Genomic DNA, 18,313 nt, shown 5'->3' on the forward strand with positions numbered 1-18,313 from the left:
CTTTGTCTTACCTATCAGTATCAACCCCCACCCCCATGGTGATCATGCTTCTGACTAGGGCTTGGAAAGCAGATGGGTGGTATTTATCCCATTAGCCCTTTAGCCAAGGGCTCAAAGCAGAGGCTAAGTCCATAAGCATTTTGATTAATCAAGAAGCTTGTTTCTAGTAGCTTTCTTTGATTGAAATGATTACCTTGAACCTGGTTGGGAATTTTTCAGGAAGATGCGAACTACCAGCACTGCCATTTTTTGTGGACACCTACTGTTTTCAGTTAAGTTCTCAGTTAGGAGAGTTTTCTTGATACTTGATGATGAAGCAGCAAGTAGCGTACATAAAGCATGGCATGACTTGGGCCTTCTGCATCTGCTGAACATCCTCAGTCAGGAGTAATGGTCAGTACGCTTCCCTCAGCAACAAACCTGGCCTAAAATCTTGGCTCAGCTTGGGCAAGTGCAGTTCTGTGTGGGGTCACACTGTAAACCTTATCACTTAAATAACCTGGTTTTAAAAATCTTCCCCTCTCCCACTCCAATCCCAGCTGTGTTTGGGGGAGTAAGCTGTAAGGAGGCAAGCAGTCTTTGTTTTATTGTTTGCTTGGCTTTTTGCTAATCCAAATAATTTTATTTCAGTGATCTAGTATACGGATTATCACCACCCCCCCCCCCCCCCCATAATGCTGATTTAAACACACATCAGACTCTAGCTTAATTCTTTTGGTTAGGCATTAAGGCTGATAGTCACCAATGGCATCCAGATGCAAATCCCTGTTCTGCTTTTATTCAGAACAGACACTTGAAACTGATTTCTAAAATCCAGATGATCATCATAATTCCCTGTATGTTCAGCGGTCTGGTGTGTTTGGCCTTCACCCCCTGTGTGTGGTGATAGTGATTTTGAAAGGGTTTGTAGTCAGCCTGACTCTAAATATTGAAGCCTGCTGCCTTTGTGAAACAAAATTCTGTTTTCCAGGTGGCCTGCTATGTCAACTGTACAGAGCACCACATGAAACAAATATGTTTCTGTTCTGAAGATGCAGAGTCTTAATTAATAACCTGAAAGCTATTTCACCCTGGATTATGTCATATTTCAGAAATGGGCCAGATTGACTCCCCCGAATGTGCTATTTAGCTGTGTTAGAGTTCAAGAAGATAAAATCTAGAAGAAAGAAAGAAAAATGACAAAATTCCATGTGTCCCAAAGAACAGAGAAGCCACACTTTTGAGACGAAGTGCTTTTGATGCAGCTGCTGTGCTTCTCTTTCATCCCCACCCCAGCTTCCCAGTGTTGCAACTGTCTAACTTACTTTGCGCATGAATAATCATTAGCATTTTACATCTTCTAAATGCTGTATTAATTATTAGTGCTTGTAAGGTCTCTTTACAGTTGTAATGCATTCTATTTAATATTATCGTGTTACTAGGAATGCAAGAAATGCATATAAAACCAGTATACACACACCTTTGCTTTGGGATACACATCAGGCACTAGTAATATAGTTAAGATAATAGATTCTTCGTGAATAGCTCTTGTGATTAATGATATGCCATCAGGATTTTTTGTTTCCCCTCCACTCCCAGCTCATATTGTCTCCTTTAACATTTTCTGACATGGAGAAGAAAGGCAAAGGGGAAGAGGAGAGTCCCAAGTCACTCACAGGGCAATAGCAGGGGCTCAAAAATAGAGGTTACACTCTGACATTTCAACATGGCTCTTGCCACGTAGAGCACAGATGTGATATGGAGTTGAGGGTCTTTATCCCTTGCTTCTTTGCATAGTGATAAAGTTTGGATCTTTTTATGCAATACTGCTGGACTGCTCTGCAGCTGTCTGTGTGGATCTAAGAGTTTCAGCCCTGTTGATGGCCTTTTTAGTAATAAGTTGTGATACCAAGTGGGAGAGTTTCTGATTTTTTTGTTTGCTTTAAAAAAAAAAAGGAAACTATGGACACTACACTACAACAGGCACACTACCACATACATTACTACTGCACAAGTAAATGCATTTAAAGATTAAGCTGACAAAGGCATGCATGCAAATCAGGATATCAGCAGTTACACTGCTTATACGTCCTTCAACTGTCTCATACATTTTCTTTAATGACATGATCACACAGACCCCTTTCAAATTGAGTGCCTGGGATGAGCCAGCTCTCAAGATGAATGAAGTTAATATAATGCCTCATTCCTGCCAGGAGTTGGAAGGCACGTATGGAAAGACCAAAGACTGCAGAGAGGGAGAGCTTGGGGGCATGACTGTGGCTGTTGAATGTGCCCCTCAGAGATGACAGGAATCAGCACAGAAGGCATAGGAGGTCCCAGAGGGGTGGAGGAAGGCAAAGTTCATCCCTCTGGAAAGGGCCGAGGGAAGTTCTGGGAAATACAAAGCAGATTCTGGGGGAAGGCATTAACCTGTTACTTTCTACGTGTCTAGAAGATAGCACGATGGCAAAAACATAAAAGGGTTTGTCAAGAACAGTTATCTTGAACTGTGACAGCACCTGTCATAGAGGACGGAGGGGAGGCAGGAGATGTGATAGAGCTTGACTTTGATAAGGCTGCCTATACTGTTTTCACGGAACTAGGGAAATACAGTTTAGGTGTTAGTGCTTTAGCAGGAAGAGGGCATAGGACAATTATATTCAAAGAGTAGGTCTTAGTAGCTCACCATAATGTGGGATTTTGCAGGCATCTGTCCCGAGTCTGTTACTCTTCAGCATTTTCATGACTGGTTTAGATGATGACATCATGTGTGCACTTAAAATCACCAGATGACTGCAGTGGGAGGGAACGCAAGCACTTCAGACACCAGGATCAGAATTCAAAATTATTTAAAATGATAAAATAAAATTCAGTGTAGGAAAGTGTAAGGTGCTTTATTGACAGATGGGAAAAATATCAAAAGCAGAAATGGGGAGCGCTGACCAGCCAGCTTTGCAGATAAGGGCCTAGCAAGTGCTAGGCTAATGGCTCACAAATGCAGCTGAACAGGGGCACAGGTTATTTCTGTGAAATCTCCCTCATTGAAAGTTTTTAGAAGCAGGTTAGGCCAATATCTGTTGGAGATGGCTCAGGTGTAATTAATCTGCTTTAGTGCTGTGGGAGTTGATTTTTGCTGTGCCTTTACTGTTGTGCCTTTTGGGGTTTTCTGTTGGGGTAGTGGTGAAATTTTTTGTACAGCCTTTTGCTGTGCATTTCCAGGATTTCCGTGATCTAGAGATGTTCTGGGCACTTAAAACTGTTCCTGAACTCATTGGGAGCTGAATTCCTTGTAATATTGTAGCTGTCATACCCGTAACTACCATTCTTAAACCTCTGTGTCTCTGATACCCCCTATAAAGGAAATAGTAATACTGTCTTGCTTCAGGACGTAATTTCGTAAGCATTTCTTTTGCTGATGGGTGAAGCAGTTGTTTTCTCTCATTTCTACTGACATTCACCCCTTCGTTTGTGCTGGTTTTTGGAGCTCTGCAGTAACACAGATTTCCTTATTGTATGGCTGTACAAGTATCTGTATTAGCACAGAGAAGGGGGTGGCTGTTACTGGGAGTCAGCAGGTAGTAAAAAAGGAGGCTACCTATGGCAACTGTATTACTTAAGCTGGTCTAAGCAGAAATGTGTTGTGAAGATAAATCCATGAATGTTTGAGAAGCATCAATATACATGATGATGAGCCCTGTAAATAACCCTGAAGAAATCAATGCTTTTTTTCAGAGCAAGGTATGAATATTGTGCAGTAAGTAATGCATCACACCACGCATTGAAAAAGGACGTGAAAAATAAGTATTGAAGAGATGTTAATTAAGTGTGCACCATCTATCTGGCTCACTGCATGAGGCAGGTGTTCCCTTGAAGTGGTCTGTAATTAAAGACTACATCAATAACACACAGATGAAGGAGAGGCTGTCTGCCTCATCATTTGTCGACTTTCGAACCTTAATGACATCCTTTGTATATTGTATATCAGTGTGCCTCTCCCAGTTCTGCTGCCTTAATTAAGTTTCTTGTGAGCTGGAAAACAGTGTCAAAGTGTTTCAAGTATTGTTTTCAACAAGGAAGAAGTATGTTAGAAAATGTCATTTTATGAATTAAAAGCCCTTTATTTCTTCCATACTTCTCAACTGAGGGATGATTAAGAAATCCAGAGCGAAAAAAAGACTGCTGCTGATATACATGTACAATTCCAGTTCACCTGGAACTTAATGAGATTAAGGTAGGATTTTGGGAGGGAAACCAGTTAGCATTGTTTAAATCTAATCTAATGAAGAGAACACAAAGTTTAGCAGACAAAACTTCTGTTCTTTGTTGCACACAGAATAAGTGATTGCATAGTGAAGGAGTGTATGAAATTTTTTGCCTTGAAGGAATCTCAGCTGATCCACATTCTTGTGTGAATTCCAGCATCAAGATTTGAATGCAAATGATTTATTTTTCTCAGGCAGCTTGACATGCTACAGATATATATGTATATTTTTGTTACATTTCCGTAATACTTTTAACTCTTGCTTTTCTTTCCTTGTGCATCCACCACAGATCGCATTCAATTGGGTAAGACACATTAATCTCCTCGAATACTGCCTCTGTATTTGACAGGATTTATTTTATGGAATGTAATGCAGTAACCTCTTTCCTTTCAGCATCTTTATACATGATAAAAACATATGCTTTTTAAACTGTAATGCCTCATTTTTACAGCACGGTGAGTATAATGAGGAAAGGACTGGACTAAGTGGCTAGAGTGAGTTTACCTTGCTCTTGAGTAAATTAGTCTCAAATTCAAATGATGAACACATTCAAAAGATGTTGCTCTTGGGAAAAGCTATTTATATGTAATCTCATTCTCTCAACTATCTTTTCTGTTGGAGGTTGGAACATAAACAACAAATACTCAGGAAAAATTCTGTTCAGCCACCAGATTTTTATAAAGATGGTATGAAGTATTTAATTACGTCCTCTTCAAGAAAGCAAATGTATATTAGTCATGAAGCGTACACAGTGACTCTTTAAAAGTCTTGAGTCCAGGGGAAATTTCCAATAGTAGGCTAAGTTCTTAACATGATTAAAGGGGATCTTTATATTTAGAGCTTGAATTTATTGAGGCTGTAAAGCACTTCAGTGTATGATTGTGGCGGGCTGACCCTGGCTGGACACCAGGTGCCCACCAAAGCTGGTCTGTCGCTCTCCTCCTCAGCTGGACAGGGGAGAGAAAATATAACAAAGGGCTTGTGGGTCGAGATAAGGACAGGAGAGATCACTCACCAATTACCGTCACAGGCAAAACAGACTCAACTTGGGGAAAACTAATTCAATTTATTACCAATCAACAAGAGTAGGGTAACGAGGAATAAAACCAAACCTCAGAACACCTTCCCTCCACCCCTCCCTTCTTCCCAGGCACAACTTCACTCCCAGATTCTCTACCTCACCCCCCAGCGGCAGAGGGGGATGGGGAATGGGGTTTATGGTCAGTTCCTCACACGTTATCTCTGCTGCTTCATCCTCCTCAGGGCAGGACTCATCACACTCTTCCCCTGCTCCAGTGTGGGTTCCCTCCCATGGGAGACAGTCCTCCATGAACTTCTCCAACATGAGTCCTTCCCAGGGGCTGCAGTTCTTCACGAACTGCTCCAGCATGGGTCCCTCCCCCGGGCTGCAGTCCTTCAGGCACAGACTGCTCCAGCGTGGGTCCCCTGCGGGGTCACAAGTCCTGCCAGAAAACCTGCTCCAGCGTGGGCTCCTCTCTCCACGGGGCCACAGGTCCTGCCAGGAGCTTGCTCCAGTGCGGGCTTCCCATGGGGTCACAGCCTCCTTCGGGCATCCCCCTGCTCCAGTGTGGGGTCCTCCCTGGGCTGCAGGTGGAGATCTGCTCCACCGTGGACCTCCCTGGGCTGCAGGGGGACAGCCTGCCTCACCATGGTCTTCCTCACGGGCTGCAGGGGAACCTCTGCTCCGGCGCCTGGAGCACCTCCTCCCCTCCTTCTGCACTGACCTGGGGGTCTGCGGGGCTGTTTCTCTCACATGTTCTCACTCCTCTCTCCGGCTGCCGTTTCTGTGTGCCCTGCAACTTTTTTTCTTTCTTAAATCTCTTCTCCCAGAGGCACTACCACCGTCGCTGATGGGCTCGGCCTTGGCCAGCGGTGGGTCCATCTTGGAGCTGGCTGGTATTGGCTCTGTCGGACATGGGAGAAGCTTCTGGCATCTTCTCACAGAAGCCACCCCTGTAGGCCCCCCCACTACCAAAACCTTGCCACGCAAACCCAATACAGTTTTATGCATGCTGGAAGATTCTATAAGCTGTCTGGCTTTATGTCAGTTCACCCACCAGAGGGGCTGAACAGGCCCAGATCCCCTGCAGTCCCTCTGGCCTCGTAGCATTGCCAGTGCACAGGACAGCTCAAGAACAATTTTTCTGTTCAGTTAAGTGATCCTAACATGGACTCTTACTTCACTGAGAAAACTTCAAAATGGGGCATAGATTGACCTTCCTATCTCACTCTGACATGACACCAAAATGTAATATTTAGCGATGTTTGTCACGAAGGATCTCTGTTCTCTGCCTGTGCACTGATCACCATCACAGGCATGTATATCTATAAAAAAGCTTAATGTTTTAGGCTTCTAGTAAAAGAAGATGTTGTGACTGTTCGTATAACTTGCATCCTTACCTCTTTAGAGAAATTAAAAGATGAACTCAATAAAATATACACTAGTATTCAGATTGTCTGTCACATGCCATCCCTCAGCTGTGTGAATTTAATTTGGCACAATGTAATCTTCTTACTTAAACCTTCATATTTGGAATGTTTTGCTATTAGAAGAGGAGCAGTTGATGCTGAAATACTTCCAAACTCTTATTTTTGCCTATTTGTCATGTGTTACAAGACTAAAATGGCAAGCATGCTTGTTTAATTTAACTAGGATTGTTAAAGATTTGCTGCACTTGTGAAATGTTTGGGCTAATCTTTCGTAAGTCTTAAAAATGATGTGAAAAATTGAACATGAAACATTTGCATTGTCTGCTGTCAGTTTTTGTCTGTCTGAGCTTAGCAGAACCCTTAAAAATATGCACAACAGCAAACAGTTCGTGTAAGATCTCTGTCCCACCTGCTTGCCAAATAGCTCTTTCTTCCCCCCGCCCCCATTTCTGATTTTGTGTGTGTACGGACACAGTGCTGCCCTGAATTTGTATAGTTTAGAACAAACACATGTGCTGTTTATATGAAAGCTTTCATTTTTTTTTAATGCTATAATCATACTTTGCTTGATTGCAGCCAAATGTTGGTGTCCCTTGAAGTAAAGCTCTCACTGTTCTCCGTCAGACCAGGCTGCAGCTGTCAGTCAACACTGAAAGTAGCCATGCGTGAATTTTTGAAACAATACATACCCTTGCAGTGCACAGTTTACTTACAGTGTTCAGATCTAAATGTACTTATGGACAGTTCTTACACTTCAAATAAAGATTCATATTCAGAACAAGCCTGATGCTTCCCAGCAGCAGGGAACAGGTGCTGCTATGATGGCAGAGTTGGCTTTGGTGGCTCAGGTGGGAGAATGTAAGTCAAGCGGTTAAGAGTGGGTGTCCGTCTGCAGGGTTAAAGGTGTGCAAGATGAGTTGGGGATCTTTGAGTGATGGAGAGGCTCAGTCCTCCACTTGCCAACCTTCCGATGCTCTTGCGGCTGGGGAGTCTGAGGAGGGAAATGTTGCAAGGAGAGCTGGAGGAGAGCTGTGGAAAACAGCTTTCTACCCTTGGTAATGCTGAGGTGTGAAGGGAGAGGTGGAATGTCCTAAAGGGATGGGGACAGCAACTGCTGCAGCTGAGAGAGCTGCCTCTCTGGTTCCACAAACCTCTTGTTCAGGGAGCCTGTTATGCAGGAGCCTTTACAAATTGGGAGCCGGCTATTTGAGCTGTGTACGTTGTACATGCAACAAAGGTAATTGCCTGCTTACCTACTGCCTTGAACCAGCTCTGTTTATGTTCACAAACCCGAGGCGTTCTGTACTCACCCAACACAGAGCTGGTCGTCTGTCACTGCAGAACACAGAGGTGGCTCTCTGATCCTGTCACATGTCGCGTGTCTCTGTAGATAGCAGGGGTCTGCATCATTTAAATGGATATTGCCAGGAACTGTTCTGCATCGTTCTTTTGAGCCCTATTAAGTGGCTGATCAGTTGACATGAGAATGTGGTGCTAAGGTCTTCAGTGCTGAAAGTGAGCTGGAATTCACAGGTGAGTTTGACAAGCTGTTGCCATCAGGAGAGGAAGAGTACCAGCACTCTTGAAAATAGGTATATATATATTTTGAAAGTTAAGTTAAAAAAATAAAACTGATATGTTATAATCATGTTGCAAACTGGATTTTACAGCTTTTTTACCTTATCTTTTGCTTTCATCCCACAGTTACTCTATTCGCCATTCCATAAGCATGCCTGCGATGAGGTAATATGCTACCCATATTCTGTTTGCTATGATGATGTTCAACAGTATAATGAGGGGGGATTTGCACACTTTGATCCTGATCCTGCAGTTTTCAGTTGGATGAATAGTCCCACTTCAATCAATTAAGGTTATTCATGTAGATAAGGGCTGCAGGAGAGGCCATCTGTGGTTTTTTTCCTTTTAATTGTATTAACTGTTTAATCTCTTGTACAAGCCTTTGAGTAAATGAAGCAGTTCTGAGATGTATTTGGGTGGTTGATTGTTACCAGCTTTGTATTACTGAATCTGAAATTCACTTGTTTTGCTGTCTCTAGAACATCATCCAAAGCCCATTAATGTCAGAGATGCTTTCCACTCCAGCAGGCTTTGGATCGTGCTCCGATGGAGAGATTTTATATAAGTGCTTTCATATTTTAATGGTTATAATCATGCTTTACTTGACTGCAGCCAAATATTGATGTCTGTTCAAGTAAAGCTCTGCCTGTTTTCAATAAAATTAGGATTCAGCTTTCTTTTTACCCCCTTAGCCTCTAAATACATGAATATCCCCACTCCCTGCCAAGCATGTGGGAAAAACAAATCTCCTAACTGTATGATAGATGCTAAGTCATTCAGCTTCAGCAAGTGGATAGTTTAAGGCAGGCATTCACCAGTGTGACCTACGGGGCAAATGTCAGTCATAAAACTCAGTTTCTCTCTCATTTTGACCCTTGCCCTATGAAAAGTTTGTCACCTATTTAACAGAAACCAAAAGTAAATCTGTATTATTTTTCCAACTGGCTTCTGTTTGCCCTTTCCTTAAATTAGGGTCAGTTTAACTTAGTCTGATGAGGGATGTGATGTAAATGTATTTGCAGAAATAGAGGCCGTGATCATGCTCCTGGTAAGTTCCAAGGATGTGCAAAGACGATGAACTGCAAAACTAAAGTTTTAGCAGCCATTGGCTTCATCGCTTTGCAAAATGAAGTGCAGGCTCCTGCATGTGTTTGCTTTTCCCCGTGGATGACACAGAGGCATGGGCACCTGCTGGGGTAAAGTGGTTCTGCCTCACTGTTCCACTGTTAGGGTACCTTCCATTATGGTTAAAGGTCACTGTTATGTTTTATTTCATGTAGGAACAAACAGATGTAGTGTTTTTAGTCTATTCTGTTGGCCATGTTGTTAGTAGTTACCACTGCGCTTTCAAAGCCAGTAGTTCCTGTAATCTCTTTCTGGATATACCACAATAGACAGGTGAAGAAAAGCTGAAGAACTAAACACTATTAAGTAACTGCTTCATTACACTGCACTGAGCTTAGAGAGATCCTGCCCCCGCTTTGTTTCTTATGGTAAAGAAAATACAAGAGGAACACTGCTGGACAACAGTTTCTGAGCTGCAGAGTCTTCACTAATAGTGAAGCACAAAGTATGCTATAATTGAGCTCTCAGTTGTCAAGCAAGGAGCAGAGAACCAGAGGAAGGTCCGTGCTGTAGATTTACCCAAGTCCTTTGTGCTGGCTGAACTGCTGAAGGAGGAGACAAGCTTTTGTACTCACTCCAGCTTGCCTGTTTCTAGCATGTAGAATCCCTCTCTACATGGGAGAGGGATTATCAGCAGTGGGGAGGCTGCTGCAAAAAGGGGAGAAGCGACATCCATCTAAGCAGCTGAGGGGCAACTTGAGTACAGATCTCAATGGGGAACCATACTCTCACATTAAAACAGCATATGCATTATATTCATAATACTACGTGGCAGATAATAGTTGTAGTCAGTATGTTCTGTTTGCAGGAAGAAATGTAAAAAACTGAATGCATTTAAAATGAGACAGAAGCTGTGTTTCAAGTTTCGAAGAAAGAAAAAGAAAGAATGAACGAACAAGGTTGTCAGGCAAGCCAGCAAACCAAATACGTAATTTGCTTTAAGAAGGAAAATCACAGCTGTTGCCTTTTTAAAAAATTCTATTAAGATATGTTTGTTTTCCCAAAATCAGTGTTGTGTTCTGTTCTCCGGGGAGTGAAAGGCAGAGAAAAGCTTAGCTTTGTCAGAGGGGCACCCATGGAACATAAGTTGTCCTAAAGTCTTTGTCTTTGAAAGCAGCAGGATATACCTGTGGTCACAAAATCCTGGAGTGGGGGGTCAGGATTCCTCAAAGGCATTTGGGACCCACTTCCTATGTAGTTGTAATCTTCTCCATCCTAGCCTCAGGACATTGAACTGTCATCTTTTTAATTATGTAGATTATGAACTTGCTCATCAGCTGAAAAAAATGTTAATTTCTTTACAGCAACACCACGTATGGATAACACTGTAGAAATGCAGCACTACAGCCAGTGTTCTCTGGTTGTTCCTCTGAGAACATGATAAATGAATCGGAGGGCAGGCAGGCCAGTCACTGGTTTCAATTACTAGGCAGGTTCTGCTTTTGCAAATTTGTAGCTAAAAAAAATACTCATCCAATTACTGTAATTGGATTTGACTGACAGAGCACAAGTGACTGTTCATACCCTATCAGTCCACAGCCCTGTGCTGCCAGCCAGCCTTCGTTCTGTCCTAATGTTGTTGCCTGGTAAGAACTGATCAAATTGTGGAGTTACCCCATTATGTTTGCAACTGACTCTTCTTTCCTTCAACTTTCTTTTTCTCCTAGGAATTCTCCAACATTCAAATCGTTTGAGGAGAAGGTTGAGACCACTGTCACAAGCCTTAAGGTAGAGATTAGAGGCCGAGTTACATGGGTGTGCTTGTTAAAGTGTAACAGCTTAGTTGTCCCTATCATTTGTACAGGAGATGGGTTGAATTCGCTGTTCCATCAAGAATTTCATGGAACTGCAAAAGCACTAATGGAAAATGAAAGCAGTATACAGAGAAATAGTCTTTCTCTGCTTCGTTCCTAAGAAATTACTTCTGTTGTCTGCCAGAGTAAACAAATGGTCTCAGAAATGCCGAAAATACAGCCATACAAAAAGGGAAAGCAGAGACATCTCTTAAGGTGTGGCCATGGTTGATGATGCTGTGCAAGGCAGAGCCATGTGGAGATGCAAGGTCAGATTTTGAAAGCAGTGTGGCCTCATGAGCTTTGTGCTGTGCCCTGCCAGACACAGCCACGTGCCTGCGGAGTGAACTCCATCCCTGAGCTTAGAGATGTACTCGCCAAGTGCCCCTTACTCAGCTCTGGGAGCTGTCGTGTAACTCGGGTGCGATTCATGCTACCCGTGTGGCTCTTAGCACTGAGCTCGTCTTTCTTTAATGCAGGTGTGTTTCATTTCAATGTTTTGTCTGGATTTAAAATTTCAAAACTGTATAGACCTATTTGCTGTGAGACAGGAAGATCTGATGGCAAAGTTACCGGTTATCACTAACAGCACTTGTTAAGGCTCTTATTCAGCAGGACAGAGCATGGCAAATTTGCAGTGAGCTAATCTTTGCTGCATGCTAAGGCACATTCAAGGGGGGGAACAAGAGGGTTTGTCTCCTAATGGTTCTTATTCATCAGATAAAGTCAAGATTGCTCATAAAAAGGCATTTTACTTTGCTGTGATAGAAAGAGTCCAACATATTCCAAGTATAGTCTGTCAGTGGACAACCCTCATTTTAGAGGGAACTGAAAATACTAGATTAACGTCAAAGGGCATTACAACTTGTCAAGGATTAAAAAGGCAAGAAAATGGCCTTCCGCTTGGGACAGAAGGACATTCCTTCTTACAGAAAATGCAAATTACAGCTAGAACTGAAGCAGCAGGTGCACAGGGAAGGTCTGTCCTCTCCATGCCACTGTGAAATCGTACAGCACATAAAATTTTCCAGTCAGTGTCTGAGGAAAGTAAGCAGTAGAGAGCTTGATGTATTTTTATGTTTCTAAATAAGTATGTCCATCAAAGAATGCAGAGTTGCTCTATCATTTTCAGATTTTGAGCGTTCACGTTTATTTAGTGGTAGGGTGTTCTGGCAACTTCAAGTCACAATATTGTAGGGTTAACATCATTACCATTGCACTGTGTCAGAGAAGGAAGCATCATCTCTGTTTCACAGGTGGGAGGCAGCATCCCAGGGAAGACTAGAAGCATCCCAAGGAGCCAGAACAGAACACAGACCTCCAGAGCCTCAGCTCGGTGCCTGTATGCACTTTGTTTTGCATTCGTTTCACCTTAGCTGCAAATGCTTTTTATACTCAACCTCACTGGAGGAGAAATCGTTCATGCAGTGGGGTGCATCAGCTTGGAAGGTCTGAATTCCTGTCTGTTGCAGTCAAGCATATCGCTTGCTTATTTCTTTATGTTCCTTCTACCCATTTAGGTAAGGGATGTAGCTCACTGGAACACGTGAGGCCTGAAATGGAATTTTTTTTTTTCTTCATTTTTCACTACTCACAAGTTAGAAGAAACTACACTGGAGAAGTGCAGCACCTTTTGTACCCATTTAGTCATTCAGTTGCTAAACCTACTCTCAGGGCTTTTAGTAGTAGTTCTAGCTCCCAAGTTTGCTTCTAGACTACACTCCACAAATCCATTCCTCCTACGCTTACAGCCAGCCTGTGAAAGGGACACCTTAAAGCCTTTTGCTTTGCTTTGAGGACTAAAGGACAAATGTGAGTGATGTCTTTTCTGCATCAGGGGTGGGGTGTCTGTTTCACCTCAGTGTGCCATTCAGAAAGAGGAAAAGTCAATTCAAACTGCACAGCTCTGAAGACCACTTCTCACTGTGATCTGCTTGAGGAGCCTGATCTTGTTTTCCTGATTAAGCAAAGGCGTTCTTCTAGAGGAGACTATTTGTCACGCCAACTCTTAGCCTATCATGTGTTCAGGATGCCTTTACATCATCCTTTAAGGAATCTTTAGTTAAGCAAGACAAAACAAAAAGTCTTGAGTCTAAAGTCATCTTCCACATCCCGTGAAACCTTCATTGTCCATCTGCAGTGGCACACCCACTGACATTTTCTGAAATATTTTTTGTCTGTATTCTCTTTCTTTCTTTCATTTCTTTACTAGGCAGTGGCTGCTTTTTCACTGCAAGTTTGGGCCTACCAACTTTTAACAATATATGTATTTTATATTGCGGTTGGCAAAAATGAGTGATGGACCGATAACTTTCTGAAGGTGAGCACAGCCCACTAGACTGGATACAGATACCTCTCCAGATGGGAACTTCTAATAACTGTGACTCAAACTGTCAGAGCAACTATCATCAAGCCTACTGCTACCTTATTTTATTGAACTCTCAAGCTAGGCAAGCTCCTGTGCTAGCTGATGAAACAAAGGATTACATAGGATTAACCCTTTGGAAACTTAGGACACAAATTCATTTAATTAAAATAATCTTCCTTAAGCATTCAGTGGCTGACAGGCTAGAAAAAATGCCGGCTTGTCTTCAAGTCCTGCTGCTGTTCTAGGATGGAGTAAAACATTTTGCCCTATTTTCAGGCTTGAATCAACTTTGAGTGGGCATATTGGCAAGTCAAGCCATAGAAGAACGTTGTCTTACCAAGACAACCCAGTCAAAACAGCTTTGTCTCTTCATCACTTAGTCTTGACCATTTCCAAATCTTTAGATAAAGCTCTGTCTTTGTTATGAAAACTATTTCAACTATTTCTAGTCCTGTTGGGTTTTATTTTTAATACTTACTTATATTTACAAATACAGCAAACTGAAGCATTTTCAAAGTAGATGACCTGTGAGCATGTTGTCATAGGTTTCATTAATGCAATTTGATATCTCCCCCTGCCCCCTGCCCAGGAAAGTGCTGTGGGCAGTTTTATATATCAGTATCTGGATAGCTACAAGTACCTAAAGGGAGAGAAGCTGCTGGTTTTGTTCTTTGCTTATGATGTTCCTTCTACTGTCTGAAATCCCAGTATGGCTTATGTATTTTGAGAGCAGCTGTGTTATTGCTGGCCAGTGGGCCCCTTCACTCAGCAAATGAACCAGTTCATTTTAATACCAATCTCTTACTCAGCCTGTGTAGAACCAGAGAAAACAGTGAAACCAGTGGGAGCTACTCTACATGTAAAGAACTGCACTAAGTTTACCGGTAGGATTTAGGATCCTGCCTGGGATCTGCTTAGGGACTGGTTCCTTTAAGTGTATGAAAAATGCCACTGGCAGATGTTATGATTGCAGCCTGAAAGTTTAGATATAGGGGGAGGAAAGGGGCTGCTTTATTTGACCGTTTTTATAGCTTTCGTTCTAAGAAAAACCCAACCCCACATGTTCTCTGCCTGCTTCGAACAGTTCCCAGCCCTCCATGGCCATGGGGTGGAATGCAAATGGGACTTGCTACACAGTGTGAGCAGAGGAACTTGCTGTTCTCTTTGTTTGCCTTCTTTCAGACCAAGGTTGGTGGGACAAGCCACACTGGGGGCAGTTTTGAAGAAGTTCTCAGCTCTACAGCCCATGCTAGCGCTCAGAGCTCTCTTGCTGGCACCCGCCTCCCTGAGAGTGAAGAAGAGCTGCAGTGTTAGACCACCGGCCTTCCCGAGCCTCACACACCTCTCCTCAGAGACTTGCCCAGCCAGGGATTTTTAGACCTGCCTCGCCACCCAACTTGTGCAACAAGGTTTTGTCAGCTTTGGAAAATTGCCTCCCTGGCCTTGTGCTGGAGAAATGTTTCCTCTATGTGTGTTTTGGATGGGCCATTTTATCATCAGGTACTTTGTACATCATAGAAACCACTTATATGACTTACAATGCTCTAAATTCTATGTTAAGTGACCAAAACAGTTTTCATTTTCACGTACCTTCCCTCCAACAGTCTCCAAGTCTCTGTTCCTTATTTCTTTTAGTTTACTGTTTTCTATCTGTTGGGTTTCTAACTGCCCTCTCAGTGCCACGGCAGACAGATGGACCTAGAGCTGTGCAAAGATTGCTACTGCCAGCAATAGTCCATATACCAGCTGTCTACCAGCCATACCAGGTGCCCTTTGCTCAGGAGTGTCTGTACACAATCTATTTCCTAGCAGAATTAAAATCACTTATTGTCACAAAAAGGTTTTTCTCCTTCACTGGTACAGTCTGGCATTGCCCTCCACCCATTAGTCAGCAGAGTTAAGGAGGACAGGAAGAGACACCCAGTTATTCATATAGAAACTGAACTGATCACAGCTGCTGATTCAAGATGATCATTGTAGCTGGAAAAGCTTCAGTTTAAAAATATGTTCCATTGCTTGCTCTCTGTGGTTTGGTAAGCCTCAATGGTAGAAGTTAATTACAAAAGGAAGCTGTAATATTTTTGCCTCCGTAACTTCCCCTCAAAAAAAGAGACGGTATGTTTAATGAGCTTCAGGCATGATACAGCCTTAAGTGAAAGAATACAAACCCAACAATTGGCTCCAGACGTGCCACAGGTCAGAGAGCCCATGCCTTCAGTCTGCATTTCAGAGCTGTTCGCATAAACCCTGCTATCTTGCAATACACAGGATGAGTAGGTAGTTCACTTCTGTCAAATTTTGTCGTGCTTCACTCCAAGACATAATTCCCCCAACCACATTATATCTGCTTAATCACCAGGAGCCAGTCATCTCTCAGCTTTGATTCAGCATGTTCTCTTGCATCCTTTTAACATTTTTTCAAAGAAAAGAGCAGCACACTTGTGACACTATCTTGCTGTCTAGTGAGCACGTGTCAGTCTGCATGTTGCACTACTCAGTTCACCAGACTGAGGTGAGCACAACTTTTATCAGTCAAGTATAAACAAGATGGAAAACAGTCTGGCTACTTTCAAAATGGATGCATTTTTTGACCATAAGCCAAAGCTTTGAGTCAGCGTTAGTGAGTTTGACATTACAGACTGCTTAAAATCTTGTCAGAAAACTTGGCTTTAAGTGATTTTTTTTCCTGTGTGGCTTTTGTTATAGTTTTTACAAAGTTGGAAGTACTTTCGTAATGTTCTACTGGACATAAGTTAACTTTGGACATTTATATCAAATGCCTCTTTAGTGTGATTTTTAGCATGGAAGCAAACTTAATTAGCTTTTTTTAGTACAGTTTTCCTGTGCCAGTTTGCTAGCTTGTTTTATGTGGATTTGTGCATAAATGTGAATTTATTTAAATGAAGATATTAATGGTCAACTTAGTTTGTGTAAATGAAGTTATTGATATTCTTATTAAATTTCTCTCTTACTCTTTTGTACTTTGTGATGGGTATTACTGTGCATCTCTAAGCCTTGGTATGTCACAGCAGAGGATCAAAGTAAATGGCAAGAATATAACCTGCCATTCCTACAGTTTTTAAAACCTGTTCAGTTCCTTCTGGACCTGAAATTCCCCATGGAAATCTGTGGCCCAAGTTTTGAAAATTTTGAGATTCAAAGGAGAAACATAATTGAACCAAGTTCAGTAGAAGCAAAATGTGTGGCAGAAAAAATCTAGGTCCAACACTATTGACCTGCAGTTGCAGTGAGTGGAAAGGAATGCAGTTTTACACAAAGCACCTGCTGGCTTTCTTTAAACAAAACCAAACCCCACGCAACGCACACTCAAACCATGTCTCTGTTTCCCAGGCTAGTATTTATTTACCTTTCTTGCACCATTGCACTGCTGACAGGGGTCCCCCGGCCCTCCTGCAGAACAGCACATCGCCAGCCAGTACAGCCTCCTGCTGCATTAGAGGAACCGACTGTTCCTGCTGGGGTAGCGCTTGCGCTGTGTCTGTTTCTGTCAAACAGCTCTTGAAGGCCACTCTTCTTGTTTGTCAGGAACATTCTCAGGTCCGTCTTCCACTGCAGCTGTAGAGTAGCTCTTTCATGCTTGGCACTCAATGCAAACTAATGGAGACTGTGGTTTGTATGCATCTTGGTGGAATAAAAGTGCCGAAGCAAGCCGAGCAGTCCCCACTCCGTCACCCTTGCAGTATGACAATCAGCTGCCAATAACCACTAATTAGAGTTTCCTGTTGCTCAGTAAAGCACAGCTTGTTCTTCCAGGGTGGCCACAGGGCACAACTGCTGCCTTGCAGCATTCCCTGAGCAGAGCAGGCATCCCACCCCTCAGCTGGACCAACGTGCTCTGCAGATTTTGTGTGCTCAGCCAGCCGCTAAGGCAAGAGCTTGCAGGAGCTGCACGCGGAGCTCTGTGCCTCTGCCAAAGGCACTGGCCGCAGAATGCAGGGCAAGCTTCAGTGGGCCCCCGAGGTTTGCATGAAAGAGACACTTCCCGAGTCACAGTGCGCTCCGCTGAATTACCTACCTCTAAAGGGGATGACAATTGAATTTAGTTTTATGCTGCCTCACTTGCCCTGAGGCCGAAGACAGAGGAGCTAGCTCCAGGTCTCTACCATGCAGTTTTTCCAGGTGCAAACTTTCATTATGCAGCAACTGTGACCTTGCCCTAATCTCCAGCTGCAGACAACACAAAAGTTAGCAGTGCAGACGCTGGCCTCGCTATGGCATTTACCAGCACTACAGCTTTACTTGACAGCAACCATACTGTACTTTTACATTAGCATTATTACTTCTGCTAAAACCTGTCATTTACAGCAGAACCTGTAGCAGCCTGAACAAGGGACAGCCAGCTTCATGTGGCTGTACAGGCTTTTGCATTGGACTGCACAAGCTCCAAAGGACCCTCCCAACCTCAGCTATTCTGTGATCACCGATTAGCTGGGCAAGAGTCTGTAAAATTGCCAGTGAGGTGGGAGTCTGTAGAATCGGGGTGAGGGGGAGTCAGGAATACCGGCTTTACAGCAATGTCAGCACCATCCCCCTATACAACACGTGAACACAACACGTGAACAGTGGAGGATGTGTTTGTAACTGAGACTGCATCAATCAGAGGCTGATTAAAAAAAGGAAAACACAAACAAGCTAATTCTAAGTATGTGGTCCTTGACACAACCTCTGATCTGGGAGGTAACTATCCTACCTGCTCCTAGCCAAGTGGTCCTGGCATTCCCAGCAGTGAATGCACA

General features: G+C 43.0%; 1 protein-coding gene across 4 annotated transcripts in view; it reads left to right on the forward strand.

Annotated features, from left to right (window-relative positions):
• Window positions 1-16,533, forward strand: part of TPD52L1 (TPD52 like 1) — a 61,460-nt gene extending 44,927 nt beyond the window's left edge. For 3 of the 4 annotated variants that reach the window (XM_069805169.1, XM_069805173.1, XM_069805172.1), the window contains 4 exons: window positions 4,531-4,545; window positions 8,397-8,435; window positions 11,063-11,123; window positions 14,739-16,533. In XM_069805169.1, coding sequence (XP_069661270.1) covers window positions 4,531-4,545; window positions 8,397-8,435; window positions 11,063-11,123; window positions 14,739-14,870 — 247 coding nt within the window. In that variant the 3' untranslated portion in view covers window positions 14,871-16,533. The remainder of the gene's footprint in view (window positions 1-4,530; window positions 4,546-8,396; window positions 8,436-11,062; window positions 11,124-14,738) is intronic. The other variant, XM_069805171.1, reaches the window with a different exon arrangement.
• The last annotated feature ends 1,780 nt before the right edge of the window (window positions 16,534-18,313 follow it).

The sequence above is a fragment of the Haliaeetus albicilla genome, chromosome 17 (genome assembly GCF_947461875.1).
Source record: "Haliaeetus albicilla chromosome 17, bHalAlb1.1, whole genome shotgun sequence".
Lineage (NCBI taxonomy): Eukaryota > Metazoa > Chordata > Aves > Accipitriformes > Accipitridae > Haliaeetus > Haliaeetus albicilla.